The 21105-nt window shown below is 48.6% G+C and overlaps 1 protein-coding gene across 9 annotated transcripts in view; it reads right to left on the minus strand.

Moving 5' to 3' along the window:
* Nucleotides 1–18150, minus strand: part of NDE1 (nudE neurodevelopment protein 1) — a 53794-nt gene extending 35644 nt beyond the window's left edge. For 5 of the 9 annotated variants that reach the window (XM_055253406.2, XM_055253407.2, XM_055253402.2 and 2 more), the window contains exons 1-3: nucleotides 18044–18149; nucleotides 3863–3988; nucleotides 1280–1433 (exon numbers count right to left, since the gene is read on the minus strand). In XM_055253406.2, coding sequence (XP_055109381.1) covers nucleotides 1280–1433; nucleotides 3863–3945 — 237 coding nt within the window. In that variant the 5' untranslated portion in view covers nucleotides 3946–3988; nucleotides 18044–18149. Of the gene's footprint in view, nucleotides 1–1279; nucleotides 1434–3862; nucleotides 3989–16270; nucleotides 16375–18043 lie in introns of those variants that run through there. The other 4 variants (XM_063623784.1, XM_063623787.1, XM_063623786.1 and 1 more) reach the window with 2 other exon arrangements.
* Nucleotides 18151–21105: the final 2955 nt, after the last annotated feature.

The following is a 21105-nucleotide window of genomic DNA, read 5'->3' on the forward strand; positions in this document are numbered from 1 at the left end:
CTAAGCAGGCGTGGTGCCGCATGCCTGTAGTCTCAGCTACTTGGGAGGTTCAGGTGGAAGGACTTTGGTTTTTTTTTTTTTGAGACGGAGTCTTGCTCTGTCGCCCAGGCTGGAGTGCAGTGGCGCCATCTCGGCTCACTGCAAGCTCCGCCTCCTGGGTTCACGCCATTCTCCTGCCTCAGCCTCTCCGAGTAGCTGGGACTACAGGTGCCCGCCACCACGCCCGGCTAATTTTTTGTATTTTTAGTAGAGACAGGGTTTCACCGTGGTCTCGATCTCTTGACCTCGTGATCCGCCCGCCTCGGCCTCCCAAAGTGCTGGGATTACAAGTGTGAGCCACCGCGCCCGGCCAGGACTTTGGTTTTTTTTGAGACGGAGTTGTGCTCTGTTGTCAGGCTGGAGTGCAGTGGCGCAATCTCAGCTCACTGCAACCTCCACCTCCGGGTTCAAGTGATTCTCCTGCCTCAGCCTCCCAAGGAGCTGGGACTACAGGTGTGCACCAGCATGCCCAGCTTATGTTTGTATTTTTAGTAGAGACAGGGTTTCATCAAGTTGGCCAGGATGGTCTCAATCTCTTGACCTCGTGATCCGCCCACCTCGGCCTCCCACAGTGCTGGGATTACAGGTATACACCACCACACCCGGCCCAGGTGGGAGGACTGCTTAAACCTCAGAGGTCCAGGATGCAGTGAGCTGTAATCCAGCCACTGTACTCCAGTCTGGGCAACAGAGCAAGACCCTGTTTCAAACAAAAAAGTCTCCCTGCCATGTGTCCTATATAATCGGTGTAGACAACCAAGAAAGTCCATGGGAACATGTGTGTGACTTGCTTCTCAAAGCTCCACCCATCATGGATCCTCTGAGGTCAGGAGTTCGAGACCAGCCTGGCCAACAACATAAAACCCTGTCTCTACTAAAAATACAAAATTAGCCAGGCATGGTGGCAGGTGCCTATAATCCCAGCTACTCAGGAGGCTGAGGCAGGAGAATTACTTGAATCTGGGTGGTGGAGGTTGCAGTGAGCCGAGATGGCGCCACTGCACTCCAGCCTGGGCAACAAGAATGAAACTCCGTCTCCAAAAAGAAAAAACAAAAAAGTACCACCCACTAGAGGCACAAAGAGTTCAAAGATCACATCTGCCCCACAGGCCCTTCCAGAGATGAGCATGGGCCTAGGGTCTGGAGTCCCTCATTGCAGGGTTCCTTCTTCCAGCCAAGCATGCCATGCCTATGTTGGAAGCCTGTCTACACTTGAGCACACTTCCTCTCAGCCCCTCACCTTGATGGTTTCCAGCTCCATGCGAAGGCGGTTATTTTCGGACAAGAGGTCTCTGTTCCTGGTTTCAATTTGTTGCAGCTGCGTCTCCAATTCAGCTTCATATTCTCGGCTTCCCTCCTGGAATTCTCGGAGTTCCTCTTGCGTATTTTCTGCCCTACAGCAGAATTGTTAATCATCACGTCATAATTTTTTTGAAGACAGTCTCGCTCTATCGCCCAGGCTGCAGTGCAGTGCTGCAGTCTCGTCTCACTGCAACCTCTGCCTCCCAGGTTCAAGCGATTCTCCTGCCTCAGCCTCCTGAGTAGCTGGGACTATAGGCATGCGGCACCACACCCAGCTAATTTTTGTATTTTTAGTAGTGACGGGGTTTCACCACGTTGGCCAGGCTGGTCTCAAACTCCTGACTGCAGGTGATCTGCCCGCCTCGGCCTCTCAAAGTGCTGGGATTACAAGCGTTAGCCACTGTGCTTGGCCAAATTCAAGGAACATTTTTTAAATATCAAGCCTGAATTACCTTTAAGTCAAACTAGAATAAAGAAAGTTGGAAGGTCTAGTTACAGTGGCTCATTAAGAATTACTTGAGGCCAGGAGTTCGAGACCAGCCAGGGCAACATAGTAAGACCTCATCTCTACAGAAATGTGTTTAAAAATCAGCCAGGCATGGTGGCACATGCCTGTAGTCCCAGCTACCTGGGAGGCTAAGGCAGGAGGATCACTTGGGGGCCAAGGGGTTGCAGTGAGATAGGGTCACACTTGTGAAGAGCCAGTGCAATTCAGCCTGGGTGACACAGTGAGACCCTGACTCTAGAATAATTTTTATTTATTTATTTGAGATAGAGTCTCGCTCTGTCACCCAGACTGGAATGCAGAGGTGCGATCACAGGTCACTGCAGCCTCAACCTCCCAGGATCAAGCAATTCTCCCATCTCAGCCTCCCAAGTAGCTGAGACTATAAGAACATGCCACCACGCCTGCTAATTTCTGTATTTTTTGTACAGATGGGGTTTTGCCATGTTGCCAGGGCTGGTCTCAAACTCCTGAGCTCAAGTGATCTGCCTACCCAAAGTGCTGGGATTACAGATGTGAGCCACTGTGCCTGGCCCTAAAATAATTTTTCAATAAATGAAAGAAACTAAGGGGACTGGAATAAGGCCTCTATGTACAAATTATAAAGACCCATTAGAAATAAAAACAGTGCCAAAGCAAACACACACAAACACCTCCCAGATATGAGCACTGACCAAAACACGAGTTTCAAATCTTAAAATCTGCAGCAATATATGTTGCTAGGCATAGGGAAAAGCTCTTTCCCTGTGCACAAAGAACTTACCAGATGTGGCATCTAGGAACTGATAAAAACCCTTCTACAAAATAAGATGGACACCAGGCGCGGCGGCTCACACCTGTAATCCCAGCACTTTGGGAGGCCGAGGCAGGTGGATCACCTGAGGTTGGGAGTTCGAGAGCAGCCTGACCAACATGGAGAAACCTCATCTCTACTAAAAATACAAAATTAGCTGGGCGTGGTGGCGCATGCCTGTAATCCCAGCTACTCGGGAGGCTGAGGCAGGAGAATCGATTGAATCCAGGAGGCAGAGCTTGTGGTGAGCCGAGATCATGCCATTGCACTACAGCCTGGGCAAGAAGAGCAAAACTCTGTCCCAAAAAAAAAAAAAAAAAAAAGATGGAAGGCCAGGCATGGTGGCTTATGCCTGTAATTCCAGAACTTTGGGAGGGTGAGACGGGCAGATCACATGAAGCCAGGAGTTCGAGACCAGCCTGGCCAGCATGGCAAAATCCCGTCTCTATTAAAAACACAAAAAATTAGCCAGGTGTGGTGGCACGTGCCCGTAATCCCAGCTACTCAGGAGGCTAAGGCATGAGAATTGCTTGAACCCAGGAGGTGGAGGCTGCAGTGAGCCAAGATGGCGCCACTGCACTCCAGCCTGGGCAAGAGAGTGAGACTCTGTCTCAAAAAAAAAAAAGTAGTAAAAGAAAATAAGAAAATAAAATGGAAAGTAGCATAGTAGGATAATCAGGACCACAGGTCTAGAGTTCAAATTCCAGCTCTGCTACTTACTGGCTGTGTGACTGTGGGAAAGTTATCTGCCTTTACTGAGGCTCAGTTTCTTCATCTATTAAATGGGGTGCTAATAGTTTTTTCACAGGCAGTTTTGAGATAGTATAAGTTAAGCCTTTCACACTGCCTGGCACATAATAGGCCTGCAATAAATGGTTGCTGTTCTTTTTATAGAAGAAAGAGAGCTCACACCTGTAAGCCCAACACTGTGGGAGGCAGAGGTGCATCACTTGAGTCCAGAAGTTCAAGACCAGCCTGGGTAACATAGCGAGACCCCTGTTTCTACAAACCAAAAAAAAGCCTGGCCTGGTGAAGCACACCTAGAGTCCTAGCTACTTGGGAGGCTGAGACAGGAGGATCGCTTGAGCACAGGAATTTAAGGCAGCTGTGCACTATGATCGTGCCTAGGAATAGCCACCGCACTCAGCCTAGGTAACACAGCAGGACCCCATCTCAAAAAAAAAAAAAAAAAAAAAAAGAAAAGCAGGTGAACTCGGACTGACCTCTGTTTGTAGGTCATCGCCAGATCTTTCCAATAGTTAGCTTCTTCCTCCTCAGAGCTGAAAGTCTTTCCGGAGTCCTCCATTGTGAAAACAGGGGAAGAGATCACTCTCCTTGTGGCATGGTGTCTAGGAGAGAAGATTTTAAAATGATTACCCACATCTGGTTAAACAGCTGATCCTCTTTAACAGAAAAAAATAAACTTGGCCAGGTGCGGTGGCTCACGCCTGTAATCCCAGCACTTTGGGAGGCTGAGGCGGGTGGATCGCGAGGTCAGGAGATCAAGACCATCCTGGCTAACACAGTGAAACCCTGTCTCTACTAAAAACACAAAAAATCAGCCGGGCACGGTGGCGGTCACCTGTAGTCCCAGCTACTCGGGAGGCTGAGGCAGGAGAATGGTGTGAACCCAGAAGGTGGAGCTTGCAGCGAGCTGAGATGGCACCACTGCACTCCAGCCTGGGTGATAGAGACTCTGTCTCAAAAAAACAAATAAATAAATAAACAAACAAACAAACTTTATGCTGAGTTAAATGATTAAATACTGCCAAAAATCTGAAGCTAAACCCAAACAAAAGACAATCCACTCACCTGTTATATTCCCTGGGTTAACATCAAGGCTCATGTATATCCCTATGGAAATATTTACTGAGCACCTACTAAAGGACCTAGGGAGCCACATAAAATGTCTCCAAGATGCCTGCCTTCCCTAAAGGGGCCTCACGGCCTGGTGGAGGGAGCTGGGGAGTGGGGGCTGGAATGGAGATTACGCATAAAATAATTATTATAATTATTATTTGAGACAGAATCTTGCTCTATCACCCAGGCTGGAGTGCAGTGGCGTGATCTCAGCTCACTGCAACCTGCCTCCTGGGTTCAAATGATTCTTGTGCTTCAGCCTCCCCAGCAACTGGGATTACAGGCATGCGCCACCACGCCTGGCTAATTTTTTAATTTTTAGTAGACAGGGTTTTGCCATGTTGGCCAGGCTGCTCTCGAACTCCTGACCTCAAGTGAACCACCCACCTCAGCCTCCCAAAGTGCTGGGATTACAGGCATGAACCACCGCACCCAAAACCCCCACGTAAATTATGATAAAACTATGTGCCTAGTGTAGCCACAGAAATGTGCACAGGATTTTGACATGCAATAAATTGCATATATTTGAGTATACACATTGGTGTGTTTTGAAATATGTATGCACCTGAAAATACATTTCTATCAGTGCCCAGGATATTTAAGAAGTTCCAAACTCAACCTGAGAGTCATGGAAGGCTTCCTAGAAGAGGTGACACACGAGGAGCATGTGAAAGAATATGAAAGAGCCATGTACAGTGGCTCACGCCTGTAATCCCAGCACATTGCGAGGCTGAGGCAGACAGATCATGAGGTCAGGAGTTTGAGACCAGCCTGGCCGATATGGTGAAACTCCGCTTCTATTAAAAAAAATACAAAAATTAGCCGGGCGTGGTGGCGGGCACCTGTACTCCCAGCTACTCAGGAGACTGAGGCGGGAGAATCGCTTGAACCTGGGAGGCGGAGGTTGCAGTGAGCCGAGATCGTGCTGTTGCACTCCAGACTGGGTGACAGAATGAGACTCCGTCTCAAAAAAAAAAAAAAAAGAATATGAAAGAACTGGAAGGCAATGGTAATTGAGTAGGGGAAGAAGGAATGAGAAACAGCCAGACACTTGTAGGGGAGCTAGAGGGAGTCTGGTAGGCCTGGGTTGAAAGGTGAGGAGTGGAAGGGAACTGGACAGACTGAAATAAAGGGGCTAAGTCACAGACGGCTTTTGCAAGATGTTAAGAAACTTAGTGGCAATGGGAAACCATTGGAGGAAGTTGAGGAAGAGAGTGATGTGATATAATGGGCTTTCCTGCTTAAAAAGCTGGTCCTGGTGGCCATGGACAGGCAGAGGAAGGATAAGGCCTAAGATGGGGAGCTCCTGCAGCAATGCAAGAAAGAAAGGAAGGTGGAGGCCAGGTGCAGTGGCTCACGCCTGTAATCCCAGCACTTTGACAGGCCAAAGCAGGCAGATCGCTTGAGCCCAGGAGTTTGAGACCAGCCTGGGTAACTAAAAATAGAAAAATATCAGCCAGCTGTGGTGGCACATGCCTGTGTTTCCAGCTACTCGGGAGGCTGAGATAGGAGGACTACCTGAGCAAAGAAGGCAGAGGTTGCAGTGAGCCAAGATAGTGCCATTGCACTGCACCCGGGTAATGAAGTGAGATCCTATTTTAAAAAGAAAAGAGAGCTGGGCACGGTGGCTCACGCCTATAATCCCAGCACTTTGGGAGGCTGAGGCAGGCGGATCAAGAGGTCAGGAGATCGAGACCATCCTGTCTAACACGGTGAAACCCCATCCCTACTAAAAATACAAAAAAATTCGCTGGGCATGGTGGCAGGTGCCTGCAGTCCCAGCTACTCAGGAGGCTGAGGCAGGAGAATGGCGCGAACCGGGAGGCAGAGCTTACAGTGAGCCGAGATCGTGCCACTGCACTCAAGCCTGGGCGACAGAGCAAGACTCCATCTCAAAAAAAAAAAAAGAAAAGAAAAGAGAAAGGAAGGTGGCCTGAATTTGAAAGTGAGAATAGGCCAGGTATAGTGGCTCACACATATAATCCCAGCACTATGGGAGGCCACTTGGGGCCAAGTGGACAAGGCAAAAGGACCACTTGGGGCCAGAAGTTCAAGACCAGCCTGGGCAACACAGCAAGACCCTACCTTGACAAAAAAAACTTTTTAAGAAATTAGACCAGTGTGGTGCAACACATCTGTAGTCCTAGCTACTCTGGAGGCTGAGGAAGGAGGATCATGTGAGTCCAGAAGTTTGAGGCTGCAGTAAACTATGATCACGGAACTCTGCACTCCAGCCTGGGCAAGAGTGAGACCTTGTCTAAAAAAAGAGAAGGTAGGAATGAAGATGGAGGGGATAGAAACGGACTCCAAAAATATCTAGAAGGCAAACTTAACCAGAACTTGATGAATTATGACTTTTGGGGGCAGGGGAGAGAGATAAAGGAGGTGAGGACATCTTCTGTGGCTCTACCTTAGGCAATCAGGTGCCGCCACCATCCCCATCACCAGAGATAAAGACTTCCAGAAGGTGGCTGGGTGCAGTGCCTCACATCTGTAATCCCAGCACATTGGTAGGCCAAAGCAGGTGGAATGCCTGAGCCCAGGAGTTCCAGACCATCCTGAGCAACCTGGTGAGACCCTATCTCTACAAAAAATACAAAAATTAGCTGGGCATGGTGGTGTGTCTGTAGCTCCAGCTACTCGAGAGGATGAGGGGCAAGGACAGGTCAAGGCTGCAGTGACCCATGACCATGCCACTGTACTCCAGCCTGGGCAATAGAGCAAGATCCTGTCTCAAAAAAAAAAAGGACTATCAAAAGGAAAACTCGGCCGGGTGCGGTGGCTCACGCCTGTAATCCCAGCACTTTGGGAGGCCAAGGCAGGTGGATCACGAGGTCAGGAGATCAAGACCATTCTGGCCAACATGGTGAAGCCCTGTCTCTATTAAGAATACAAAAAATTATCCAGGCGTGGTGGCGGGCGCCTGTAGTCCCAGCTACTCAGGAGGCTGAGGCAGGAGAATGGCTTGAACCCGGGAGGAGGAGCTTGCAGTGAGCCGAGATGGCGCCACTGCACTCCAGCCTGGGCGACAGAGCGAGACTCAAAAAAAAAAAAAAAAGTAAAACTCTTGAATAGGTGGGTGGGTTAAGGAGAGATAACAAACCCAGTCTCAGACATTCACAGCTTGACATGTCCGTGACACACCAAGATGCAATATCGGAGCTGAAACTCAAGGTTGAAATTGGGTCAACAATATCCATTTGAAAGTCATGCATCTGTAGCTGGTTTTTCTCTTTTCCTCGTGACAATGAGAGAATCTCCTAGGGACTGTGTATGGAACAGTGAAGAATGCCAATATTGGAAAGGTGGGCAGTTTAACCAAAGGAGGCAGAGAAGAAACAGAGTGAGAGAGATGAGGAGTGAGAGAGATGAGAATCAGGAAGACTGTGCTGTCCTGGGAGTGGGTGGTTTCAAGGGAAAAAAGGGAAACATTCCAGTGTCACAAGGATGCAACAGAGAAGCAGGGAAGATAAGGGCTGGAAAATATCCACGAGGCCGAGGGAAAGTCGGTCACTGGCGGTGTGAGCAAGAAAAGTTTCTACACAGTGGAGGAGGAAAGACGAAGAACTGAGTGCAGGAGTAACTGGGAGGTGAAAAAGAGGAAGGAGATGGAATTCTGGTGAATTACCTAAAAGAAGACGAAACAAATTAGCCAACAGCTAGAGGATGTGGGTGGTAAGGGCCTTCGCTCTCAGGACTGTGAGCTGTTTCACAGCAGAGGTGAGGGAAGCAATTTTTTTTTTTAAGAGATAGGGTCTCAATCTGTCATCCCAGCTGGAGTGCAGTGACACAATCATAGCTCACTGCACCCTTGAACCCCTAGGCGGCAGTGATCCTACTGCCTCAGCCTCCCGACTAGGTGGGACTACAGGTGTACGCCACTACGCCCAGCTAATTTCTTTTTAAGAGATGGGGTCTTACTATGTTGCCCAGGCTGCTCTCAAATTCCTGGGCTCAAGCGATCCTCCTGCCTTGTACTCTCAAAGCACTGGGATTATAGGTGTGAGCCACCATGCCTGGCAGGAAAGCAGACTTCTATTAACAGTTGGGCTAATGGTTTGTATACTCCCTGTTGATAGAGCCTGTCTGAATTTATTTGAGGCTCTGAGCTTGTCAAAAGGGCATGAGGCATCCAAATAAGATTGTGTCCAGGCCAGACTTAGTGGCTCGCGCCTGTAATTCCAGCACTTTGGGAGGCCAAGGCAGGAGGATCACAAGGTCAGGATTTCGAGACCAGCCTGGTCAATATGGTGAAACCCCATCTCTACTAAAAATACAAAAATTAGGCGGGCACAGTGGCAGGCACCTGTAGTCCTAGCTACTCGGGTGGCTAAGGCAGGAGAATCGCTTGAACCCAGGAGGTGGAGGTTGCAGTGAGCCGAGATCACGCCACAGCACTCCAGCCTGACCGACAGAGAGAGACTCCGTCTCAAAAAAAAAAAAAAAAAAAAGATTGTGTCCAAGGCCAGGCACAGTGCTCACACCTGTAATCCCAGCACTTTGGAAGGCCAAGGCAGGTGAATCACCTGAGCTCAGGAGTTTAAACCAGCCTGGCCAACACAGTGAAACCCCGTCTCTACTAAAAATATAAAAATTAGCCAGGTATGGTGGTGTGCGCCTGTAATCCCCACTACTCGGGAGGCTGAGGCGGGAGAATCACTTAAACCCAGAAGGCAGAGGTCGTAGTGAGCCAAGATCGCACCACTGCACTCCAGCCTGGGGGACAGAGTGAGACTCCCTCTCAAAAAAAAAAAAAAAAAAGATTGTGTCCAAGGTCCCTTCCTTAAGAGAACTCAGAGGCTGGTGTGTATCCCTGAGGACAAAAACCGTCACTTTCGAAGATATAACCAACAAGCTATAGTTTTGGTTAAAACATGAAATCATTAGGCTAAACATGTAAGTGTCAACACAGACACCACTACTAACTTCTGGTGGAAGTTAGTGAGCCTCATCCAGGTTGAGCCAATGACAGAGGTGGGCCTAATTCACACAGAACCAGGAAATGCACAATTGTACCTAGATTCAAGCACAAAACTTACCGATAACTACGTTTGTTGGGACCCATATTCACATCCTTTCTCCCTCCTACTTTTTCAATCCTTTCCCTCATTCAGAGAAAACATGCTATTTCCTGTCCCACCCATCCCTCTGGGAAGCAGATTCTCTGAAAGTTTGATCAAGGCAGAAAGGCGAAATGTCATACAAAGCTGGCCAGACGTGGTGGCTCATGCCTGTAATCCCAGCACTTTGGGAGGCTGAGCCATGCAGATGACTTGAGATCAGGAATTCAAGACCAGCTTGGCCAACATGGTAAAATCCTGTCTCCATTAAAAATAAAAAAATTAGATGGGTGTGGTGGCAGGCACCTATCATCCCAACTACTCAGGAGGCTAAGGCACAAGAATTGCTTGAACCCAGGAGGCAGAGGTTGCAGTGAGCCACGATCATACCACTGCACTCCAGCCTGGGCAACAGAGCAAGACTCCATTTCAAAAACATACAAACAAAAAATAAATAAATGTCATACAAAGCTAATGATTTGTAGTTTTTTCTGTTTGTTTTTTCCAGATGTGCATTCATTTTTCCATCCTCTGTGACAGCACAATATTCCCTTGGAAGAATACCCTACTCATTTCATGAGTTCAGAGGGATCTGACATCATCCTCTGCATCTGGGAAGAGGCATATGCCTACTCATGTCCTTAGTGATCAGCTCACGGGTGGGCCTAACCCATGATAAGCCAGTGACAGAGGTGGGCCTAATTCATGCAGAACCAGTGACAGGGTAAGCCTCACCCATATTGAGCCAATGACACGTGGGCCTAATTCACGCAGAACCAATGATAGGGTAAGCCTAACCCATGCTCAGCCAATGACAGAGATGGGCCTAATTCACACAGAACCAATGACTGGGTGAGCCTAACCCCCATGCTCAGCCAGTGACAGGTATGGATCTAATCCATGCTGAGCCAATGACTGGCTTAAGGATGGGCCTAATCCATACTGAGCCAGTGAGGGCCCAGGTCCAGACCTTTTGCACAGCTGTCAAAAATGAAACTCTCTTTCCACTAGGGTTGGTAAGGTAAGCCTCAAGCTGGAGGTAAGCCTGAAACTGCCGGTGGTCATCTTGCTATCACAAGGGAGAGCCTGCCTGAGACTGAAGCCAAAACGGAGGAAAGCAGGGCCAAGGGATGGAGAGCCTGGGTCCTGACAATATCATTTGAACACCTAGATGCAGCCACACCTGATTTAAGGTTATGAGATAATCAATTCCTTGTCTTGGTTATACCAGTTGGGGTTAGATTTCTGCCATGCAGGAATCCTAATGAATGCATAGAGTCAATGACCTTACTCGCTCAGTCAAAAGGGTAGAGTGGTGCCTGGCGCAATGGCTCATGCCTGTAATCCCAGCCCTTTGTGAGGCCGAAGCAGACAGATCACCTGAGGTCAGGAGTTTGAGACCAGCCTGGGCAACATGGTGAAACCCCGTGTCTACTAAAAAAAAACCAAAACCAAAAATTAAACGGGCACGGTGGTGCGCGCCTGTAGTCCCAGCTACTCAGAAGGCTGAAGCAGGAAAAATCATTTAAGCCTGAGAAGCGGAGGCTGCAGTGAGCCAAGATCACTGCACTCCAGCCTTCTAGCCTGGGCGACAGAACAAGAGCCCAACTCAAAAAAATAAAAAGGGGGTAGAGTGTTAATAGCAGTCATTAACAAAGCCAGAAGCAGCATAAACCTAGGCCAAGGAGTCCCTGCTCAAACCATAAGCTCTAATGAGCCCAGATATCACGTAATATGTAGTCATCAAACCAATTCTATAGCAACAATAGCCCAGGGCCAAGGCATCTATCAATGAGCACTGTGTGGCCATTAAGACATTGGTGGCTGGGTGCGTTGGCTCATGCCTGTAATCCCAACATTTTGGGAAGCCAAGGCGGGTGGTTCACCTGAGGTCAGGAGTTCCAGACCAGCCTGGCCAACATGGTGAAACTCCGTCTCTACTAAAAATACAAGAAATTAGCCAGGCGTGGTGGCAGGCACATGTAATCCCATTTACTCGGGAGACTGAGGCAGGAGAATCGCTTGAACCCAGGAGGCGGAGGTTGCAGTGAGCCAAGATCGCGCCATTGCACTCCAACCTGGACAAGACTGAAACTCTGCCTCAAAAAAAAAAAAAAAAAGACATTGGTGATCCTATTGAGGGTAGTCTCAGTCCTATGGTATGGAAGGTTGTCAGCATACAATAAAGTACGGAAGTGAGGAACCAGGAACAACAAAAGCAGACTGACTCCTCCAGAGCTTTGGAAAAAGATGTGCAAGATCCAATGTGATCAGGCCCCTGCATAGTTTTCTACACATTTCCTACCCTACCACCTCTCATTCACTTATGTCCCAGCCACACTGCCTTCTTTCTCTTCCTTGAACACCCAAGCCTGGCAGGGTGCGGTGGTCCATGCCTGTAATCCCGATACTTTGGGAGGCCACGGTGGGTAGATCACTTGAAGCCAGGAGTTCGAGACCAGCCTAGCCAACATGGTGAAACCCCATCTCTGCTAAAAATACAAAAATTAGCTGGGCATGGTGGCGCATGCCTGTAATCCCATCTACTCAGGAGGCTGAAACAGAAGAATCTCTTGAACCCGGGAGGCAGAGGTTCCAGTGAGCAGAGATCCTGCCACTGCACTCCAGCCTGGGTGACAGAGCAAGACTCCGTCTCAAAAAAAGAAAAGAGTAATAATAATAATAATAATAATAATAAAAGAAAAGAGCTTCTTAAAACACTGTTATCTTGGCCAGGAAGGTTTAAAAACTTAATCCTCAGGAAAGAAATGAATCTGAGATGTTTTAGGAGGTGCGTCTATTGTGGGGCAGGTTCTAATTACAACGGGCAGATGGGAGGGATCTGGTTTTGGATTTCAAGGACTGAGGAGAAACTAAGCAGAGAACTGGATTTATATCACAGCCTGCAAAATCTTTCACTCCAATCAAGAGACAAAAACCACAGGAACAGCATTTCAACCAAAAACTCTTACATTTTAAAAACAATCCTTATGGAAGTGAGATGCTGGAGGCAAAGAAGGAAGAAGTAACAGCTGCACTTCACTTTATCATAAAACAGCAACCTTAAAAGTATAAGATTTTTGCCTTTGCCATTCAAAAATGTCAGAGAGAGGCCGGGCACGATGGCTCATGCCTGTAATCCCAGCACTTTGGCAGACTGAGGTGAGCAGATTGCTTGAGCCTAGGAGTTTGAGACCAGCACAAGGTGAAACCCCATCTCTACTAAAAATACACAAATCAGCAGGACGTCATGATGCACGCCTGTAGTCCCAGCACTTTGGGAGGCCGAGGCAGGTGGATTGCTTGGGCCCAGGAGTTCGAGACCAGCCTGGGCAACGTGGTGAAACCCCGTCTCTACTAGAAACACAAAAATTAGCCAGGCGTGGTAGAGCGCACCTATAATCCCAGCTACTTGGGTGGCTGAGACACAAGAATTGCTTGAACCCGGAGGCAGAGGTTGCAGTGAGCAGAGATTGTACCACTGCACTCCAGCCTGGGCACAAGAGCAAGACTCTGTCTCAAAAAATAAATAAACAACATGAAAATGTCAGAAAGTTCTATTGCACTACTCTCTGTGGCAGAAAGCAGGCAAGATGACTTGTAAGGGTTCTCTTATTTTATCAGCACTAAGTACTGAATTTGACCTTCTGTTTGCTGTGTGCTAGACATTTCAAAAATTATTTGCAAACATTATCCTCTCTAAGCTGTGCGACTGTAAGAGATGGCTAAACAGGACAACCACTCTGTTTCTTGGAAGCAGAAACACCGTATGCTTTGGCCATCTCTAAACATGCATGTGAGCAGCAGAGGTAAACTAGATCCAAGTTCAAGGGGTCTTTGCATTCAAGTCCAAGGCTTCCCAGGGGTTGCAAACTGACTGACTGCAGATCAGATTCACTTGTTTCATTTGGTCCACAGTCTTTTTTTTTTTTTTTTTTTTTTGAGTCGGAATCTCTTTCTCTGTTGCCCAGGCTAGAGTGCAGTGGTGTGATCTCAGCTCACTGCAACCTCTGCCTTGCAGGTTCAAGCGATTCTCCTACCTCAGCCTCCCCAGTAGCTCGGAATACAAGCGCACGCCACCACGCCTGGCTAATTTTTTGTATTTTTAGGAGAGATGGGGTTTCGCCATGTTGGCCAGGCTCGTCTCAAACTCCTGACCTCAGGTGATCTGCCCACCTAGGCCTCCCAAAGTGCTGGGATTATAGGTGTGAGCCATCGTGCCTGGCCCTCATATAGTGTTTTAAAAGGCACTGTAATAGGCAAGTGTTAATGCCTAGTCTCAGTATATACAACTTTGCACCTGCTATCTTAAAAATGGATCCCACATGCATTTATTTCATCTGTGTGCCACTAACCTGCGTTCTTAATACACCACCACACCGTCATGCCCCAGGGACAAATCTGATGGGATCATGCAAGGAACAACGACAAACTAGGACCCAGTGGTACAAAAAGTATCTATTTTGCACAACGGAGATCTATGCCTCCTTCAAAAATTTGTTTCCAGCCGGGTGTGGTGGCTCACACCTGTAATCCCAGCACTTTGGGAGGGTGAAGCAGGCAGATCACTTGAGCTCAGGAGTTAGAGACCAGGAGTTAGAGACCAGCCTGGGCAACGTGGTGAAAGCCCATCTCTACCAAAAATACAAAAAATTAGCCAGGTGTGATGATGCACACCTGTGGTTCCAGCTACTCAGGAGGCTGAGGTGGGGGGATCACTTGAGCATGGGAGGCGGCTGTTGCAGTGAGCCGAGATCTCCCCACAGCACTCCAGCCTGTGTGACAGAGCGAGACCCCGTCTCAAAAACAAAAACAAAAAATTGTTTCCACATGCTTTTTTTTTTTTTCTGCATGTTTTACATGATTAAAGCTAACAAAAAAGTCTGCAAATACACTCGAGACACACACCTCTGATTTTAAAACTCTGGAAGAAAGCAAAGCAATCTCTTTCAGTTTTCCTCTAAGAGAAGAAAGCCAGCACTGCTAGTCAGGAGCAATAAACATACAGAAACCATCAATAATTAACTCAACACCCTTCTCCATCCCCACTCGGTATCCTTCCCAATCAAAACAAACAGAAGAGCAGGAGGGAAGAGAAAGAAGCTGCCAAATGTCCACACATGCTCCAACAGCCAGGATGCAGGCTTTGCATTTTGCAGAAGTGACATCACTGGGGCAACATCAGTCAAGAGTCAGCAAGCCTGGCTTCTGTCTTTGTGCTTTCCAAGTTTATAATGATCAACCTACAAAAATACTTAGGCAGGCAAGGACCCCATGTTCAAAGATGCACACCATCATTCACTAATGTGGAAAACTGGAAACCTCAACGTCAACAGAGGACTGAATGGAAAACAATGCAGTTGTTAAGAACTGTATGGACTAATATGGAAGAAAGCTCAGGATATGTTAAAAATGGGTGCCCATTTTTGTTTATTTCCCTCTGCACACAGAATAGAAAAGGGTCTGGAGGATGCACCAGAATGGGGGTAAAGCAAGCCCCGTGGATTTGTACCTGACACCTTGCTTTAACGTAAACTACATACACATATATACAGTAAGCATAGATTGCTTTAGAGATTTTAAAAAGCTTAGGCCAGGCGCCGTGGCTCTCTCCCACCCCGGCACTTTGGGAGGCTGAGGCAGAAGGATCGCTTGAGCCCAGGAGTTCGAGACCAGCCTGGGCAACATAGTGAGACCCCTATCTCTACAAAAAAATTTTAAAAATTAGCCAAGCAGGCCGGGTGTGGTGGCTCACGCTTGTAATCCCAGCACTTTGGGAGGCCGAGGCGGGAGGATCACGAGGTCAGGAGATCGAGACGACGGTGAAACCCCGTCTCTACCAAAAATACAAAAAAAAAAAAAATTAGCTGGGCGTGGTGGCGGGCGCCTGTAGTCCCAGCTACTCGGAAAGGCTGAGGCAGGAGAATGGCATAAACCCGGGAGGCAGAGCTTGCAGTGAGCCGAGACTGCACCACTGCACTCCAGCCTGGGCGACAGAGCGAGACTCCGTCTCAAAAAAAAAAAAAAAAAAAAATTAGCCAAGCATGGTGGCATGTGCTTTTAGTCCCAGCTACTTGGGAGGCTCAGGCAGGAGGAGTGCTTGAGCCTGAGAGGTCGAGACAAAAAATAAAATAGCTATTGTTCCAGGATAATTTAATTCTACTGAACCAAGTGCCAGGGAAAGAATTTTTCCTACTGTGGTTTTGCCTCCTCCATCCCTTTTCAAACATTTCTTGAACACCTACTAAGTGCTGGGCACTGCTGAAGGAGGCAGACAAAAAGCACCTACATCCATTGCACGAGGTGCACATGTAGTACTAGCTGCAGGCACAAACTTTCTGTACACAGGAACGCTCATGTTAGGAAATTACCTTGTGAGGAAAAGGAGTGTCATTTCTCAGCTCACACATTCTAAGGCAAAAGAACACACTTTGGGCTGTGTGCAGTGGCTCATGCCTGTAAGTAATCTCAGCACTGTGGGAGGCCAAGGCAGGAGGACTGCTTGCGCCCAGCAATTTGAGACCAGCCTGGGCAACAAAGCAAGATTCTGCCTCTACATAAAAAAATATTAATAATGATAGGGTTGGGTCACTGGCTCAACTTTGGGAGGCTGAGGCGGGCAGATCACAAGGTCAGAAGTTTGAGACCAGCCTGGCCAATATGGTGAAACCCCATCTCTACTAAGAATTAGCTGAGCATGGTGGCACGCACCTGTAATCCCAGCTGCTCAGGAGGGTGAGGCAGAAAAATCACTTGAACCCGGAAGGTTGAGGTTGCAGTGAGCCGAGATTGCGCCACTGCACTCCAGCCTGGGCAACAGAGAAAGACTCCGTCTCAAAATAAATAAATAAATAAATATAGTAATAAATAACACACTTTGGAAACAAAAATAACATCCTAACAGAGTAAGTGAAGTTAACAAACTGCTATCCAACATGGAATAAAATATATGAATCAAAGGCCCCTGAGACTTCAGCGGCACAGATCATCTGCATTTAATCCTACACAAAACACATACTAAGAGGAAAGGCTCAAAATGGGTTGTAGGCCGGCACGGTGGCTCACGCCCAGCACTTTGGGAGCCCGAGGCGGGCAGATCATGAGGTCAGGACATCGAGACCATCCTGGCTAACACGGTGAAACCCCATCTCTACTAAAAATACAAAAAATTAGCCAGGCGTGGTGGCACGCACCTGTAGTCCCAGCTACTCCGGAGGCTGAGGCAGGAGAATCGCTTGAACCCGGGAAGCGGAGGCTGCAGTGAGCCAAGATCGCACCACTGCACTCCAACCTGGGCGACAGAGTGAGACTCTGTCTCAAAAAAAAAACAAAAACAAACAAACAAAAAAAAAACACGGGTTGTATACCAACGAGGTGATGGAGGCTGGGGTGGTTGGGTAACAAGAGGCTTTGGGGAGTAGCTGGGATCTAATTAATCTTCAAAACACCCGACTCATGTCCTAAAATGCCATCCTATCCTAGAATACACTATAACAAAACTAAAAATGATGAACCTGCCTAGGTCGTGCTGCAAAGGCCTTTTCTTTAGAAAGTTAAAAGGGGCCTGAGGCTCAAAGTAGAAATTAAGAGGCACAACCTGGTAGTAACCACGGGCAAAGCAATCAAGGAAGCTCAGGCCCTCCGGAGGCAGAAAGCCTGACATGGCTCGGAGAAGATAAAGTCGCCTCCCCAAAAGCGGTGTCAAGGTGACAGCGGGGTTTCCCAGGACCTCAGAGACTCAGGTGAGCCCAGCCATCATTCAAGCTGCAGAATAAGCATTTTCGTCCTTTACCCAATCCCTCCCCAATGTGCCGTAGAAGAAACCTGAACCGTCCAGCGGCAGAGACGGGAGCAAAGCGGAGAGGAGACTGCCCCAAACATGTTCCCGGAGGGAGGGAGCGGGGTGGGTTTTTGGAAAGAGGCCTGCAGGGCCGGGACAGTGGGTGTGAGGGCAGGGGCAGCGCTGCAATCGGGGGATCTGGGGTCGCAGGGAAGGGGGTGGCAGGATGGAGGGGTAGGAGAGAGAGAGAGAGAAAAGAAACGAGGAGCATCTAGGAGAGTATGAGAGGGAGGAAGAGAAGAAAGAGGATGCAGCCTGGCAGCGGGGTTTGGGGACGGGCAAGACTGAACCACCCAGGAAGTCCCGGAATGAGGAGAGGGCAACGGGGTGGGAGAAAGACCAGCGCAGAAAGAGAAACAAAGTTGCCAAGGGCGAGGGGCAGGCGCTAGGGATGCACGGGTGGCAAGGCACTCAGTGCCTAACTTTTTAGGACGGGAGGCTCCAGGGAGTAGGGACTTTGGAGCCCGGGGAGCGGGGAAGTCCAGGCGGCCGGGAAGCGACGCGCAAGCTAGGGGCGTGGGGGTCCCTGCCAGGCGGTGGCCCGGGGTCCCGGGGTCCTGAGGCGGGGCAGAGGAGCTTTTCAGCCGCGGTGGAGGTCCCCGGACAGCCACCCGGACCCCAGCCCCGCGCAGCCCCGCACTTACCCGAGCAGGGGCAGCCAGGACAAGGCGGCGGCGGCGGCAGCAAAGGCTGCGAGGGGCGGTGCGGCCTCGGCCCTCCGGACCCCGCCCCCGCCCCGGCGCCCGCGGTCGGCGCCGCCCATTGGCTGCTGCTCCACGGTACCGCGCCCGCCTCGGCCAATCAGCGCAGAGCAGCGTCTTTGGAAACTTTTTTCCCAAGCTGGGCGCGGCGCGGCCACGCGGCGGAGGCTCCTGGCCGGAGGGGACTTGGGAGGCGCCGGCTGCTGGGCGCTGGGCTGGGGCGCTCGGGCGGGCGTTGGAGATGCTGCAGGACGCTGCCTGGACACCCGGGAAACGGGTTTGGGCTTGCGGGCCGCGCATTTCAGGAAAATACGCCGGCCTCTCCTTCACTCCGACTGCATTTTCCCATTTTTGCACTTTCTCCAAATCAGAAGGAAAGACAAAGATTCAGGCCCACTGAAGCTAGCGGTGCCCCGTGCCCTTCCTACTCCTTTACACCCAAAGTAGAATCTTCAGCATCATTATCTTCTCCAGAGGCAGGAGAAGGTAGTGCACCAGAATTTGGTCATAAGCTTGGCCTTGAGTCCTAGCTGTGCCCCTTACTACCTGTGTGATCTTGGGAAAGTTGTTTAGCCTCTATGACTGTTTCCCCATCTATAAAACGCCATTATGGGTCTGGCGCGGTAGTCATTTTGGGAGGCCGAAGGCGGATCACGAGGTCAGGAGTTCGAGACCAGCCTGGCCAAGATGGTGAAACCCCATCTCTACTAAAGATACAAAAAATTAGCCGGATGTGGTGGCACGCACCTGTAATCCCAGCTACTCAGGCGGCTGAGGCAGGAGAATCGCGGGAACCCGGGAGGTGGAGGTTGCAGTGAGCCGAGATCACACCACTGCACTCTAGCCTAGGCGGCAGGGCAAGAGTCCATCTTAAAGAACAAACCAAAAAAAAAAAAAAAACGACATTATGCAGAGGACTAAATGACTTAACAGCATTTGTAAAAACGTTTAGAACAGAAATTTGAACATAGTAAGTATAATATATGTATTTGTTAAATGATCTTGATTTTATTTATTTTAAGATGAAGTCTCCCTCTGTCTCCCAGGCCGGAATGCAGTGGCGTGATCTCCACTCACTGCAACCTCCGCCTTCTGAGTTCAAGCAGTTCTCCTGCTTCAGCCTCCCAGTAGCTGGGATTACAGGCCCGCATCACCACACCCGGCTAATTTTTGTATTTTTAGTAGAGATGGGGTTTCACCATGTTGGCCAGGCTGGTCTCGAACTCCTGACCTCAGGTGATCCACCCACCTTGGCCTCCCAAAGTGCTGGGATTACAGGCGTGAGCCACCGCACCCTGCCTGATGATCATGGTTTCTAAATGGCTGTGTGTGCCAGGCACAATTCTCACAGCAACCCTAATTGTTCACTAACAAATTAAAATTAAAAAATAATTTTTTTCTTTTCTTTTTTTTTTTTTGAGACACTTTCCCTCTTGTTGCCCAGGCTGGAGTGCAATGGTGCTATCCTGGCTCACTGCAACCTCCGCCTCCCGGGTTCAAGCGATTCTCTTGCCTCAGTCTCCCTAGTAGCTGGGATTACAGGCGCCCACCACCACGCCCAGCTAATTTTTTGTGTTTTTAGTAGAGACACGGTTACACTATGTTGGCCAGGTTGGTCTCGAACTCCTGACCTCAGGCGATACACCTCAGCCTCCCAAAGTGCTGGGATTACAGGCGTGAGCCATGTAACTCAGAAGGCAGAGGTTGCAGTGAGTGGAGATCACACCACTGCATTCCAGCCTGGGAGACAGAGGGAGACTTCATCTCAAAATAAATAAATAAATAAAATCAAGCCACCATGCTTAGCTTGAGTTTTTTTTTCTTTATTTTCTTGTAAAACATCCTGTCATAACATGTTCATTAACAAATATCCAACGTTCTGTTTAGTGGGTACCAAAATAGAGTTAGAATGAATAAGATCTAGTATTTGGGAGCACAACAGGGTGACTACAGTCCACAACAATGTATTGTATATTTTGAAATAACTAAAGAAGTATAATTGGAGTGCTTGTAACACAAAGAAAGGATAAATGCTTGAGGTGATGGACACCATCTACCCTGATGTGATTATGATGCATTGTATGCCTGTATCAAAATATCTCATGTACCCCATAAACACCTACTGTGTACCCATAAAAACTAAAAATATATATATATATATATTATCAAGCATTTTTTTTTTTTTTTGGAGATAGAGTCTCACCCTGTGACATAGGCTGGAGTGCAGTGGCATAATCACTGCTCACTGCATCCTGGATGTCCCAGGCTCAAGCAATCCTCCCACCTCATCCTCCAGAGTAGCTGGGACCACAGGTGTGCACCACCACGCCCAGCTAATTTTTACATTTTTTTGTAGAGACATAGATCTCACCATGTTGCCCAGGCTGGTCTCGAACTCCTGGGCTCAAGTGATCCTCCTGCCTCAGCCTCCCTCCCAAAGTGCTGGGATTATAGGCATGAACCACAGCACCCGGCATTATGAGCATTCTTCTGTACAGTGCACCCTTACAGCACAGTGAATACAGTCAAAGTACCTGTCCTCAAAGGGCTTATATTGTTAAGAGAGAAACACACTAAATCTATAAGCAGAAAAAGTAACGTCATTTCAGATATCAATAAGTGCTATGACTAAGGCAAGCTCATTTGATACAAAGGGCTGGGAGGGGTCACTTCAGATACTATAGTCAGGGAAGGCCACTGTAGAGAGGAGACCATGCAATTGAACCACAGATGATGAACCACAGGAAAGCATTTTATTGTATCCATGTTAAAGATGAGAAAATAAAGGTGCAGGAAGTTAATGGAGTTGCCTGAGGTCTTACAACTAGTAATTAACAAATCAGGCATCAGAGCTGGCTTTGACTCCTAAACCCTCCTTCTTCAGCACTATGCTAGAGGCAAATAAATCTTAGCTATTACAGGGTCTCCCACCCCACTCCTGCCTTCATGCTATGCTTAGAACAGCCTTTCTCAAATTCTACTTTGGACTCCTTGCTAATTCCTAA

This window comes from Symphalangus syndactylus, chromosome 18 (assembly GCF_028878055.3).
Source record: "Symphalangus syndactylus isolate Jambi chromosome 18, NHGRI_mSymSyn1-v2.1_pri, whole genome shotgun sequence".
NCBI classification, from domain to species: domain Eukaryota; kingdom Metazoa; phylum Chordata; class Mammalia; order Primates; family Hylobatidae; genus Symphalangus; species Symphalangus syndactylus.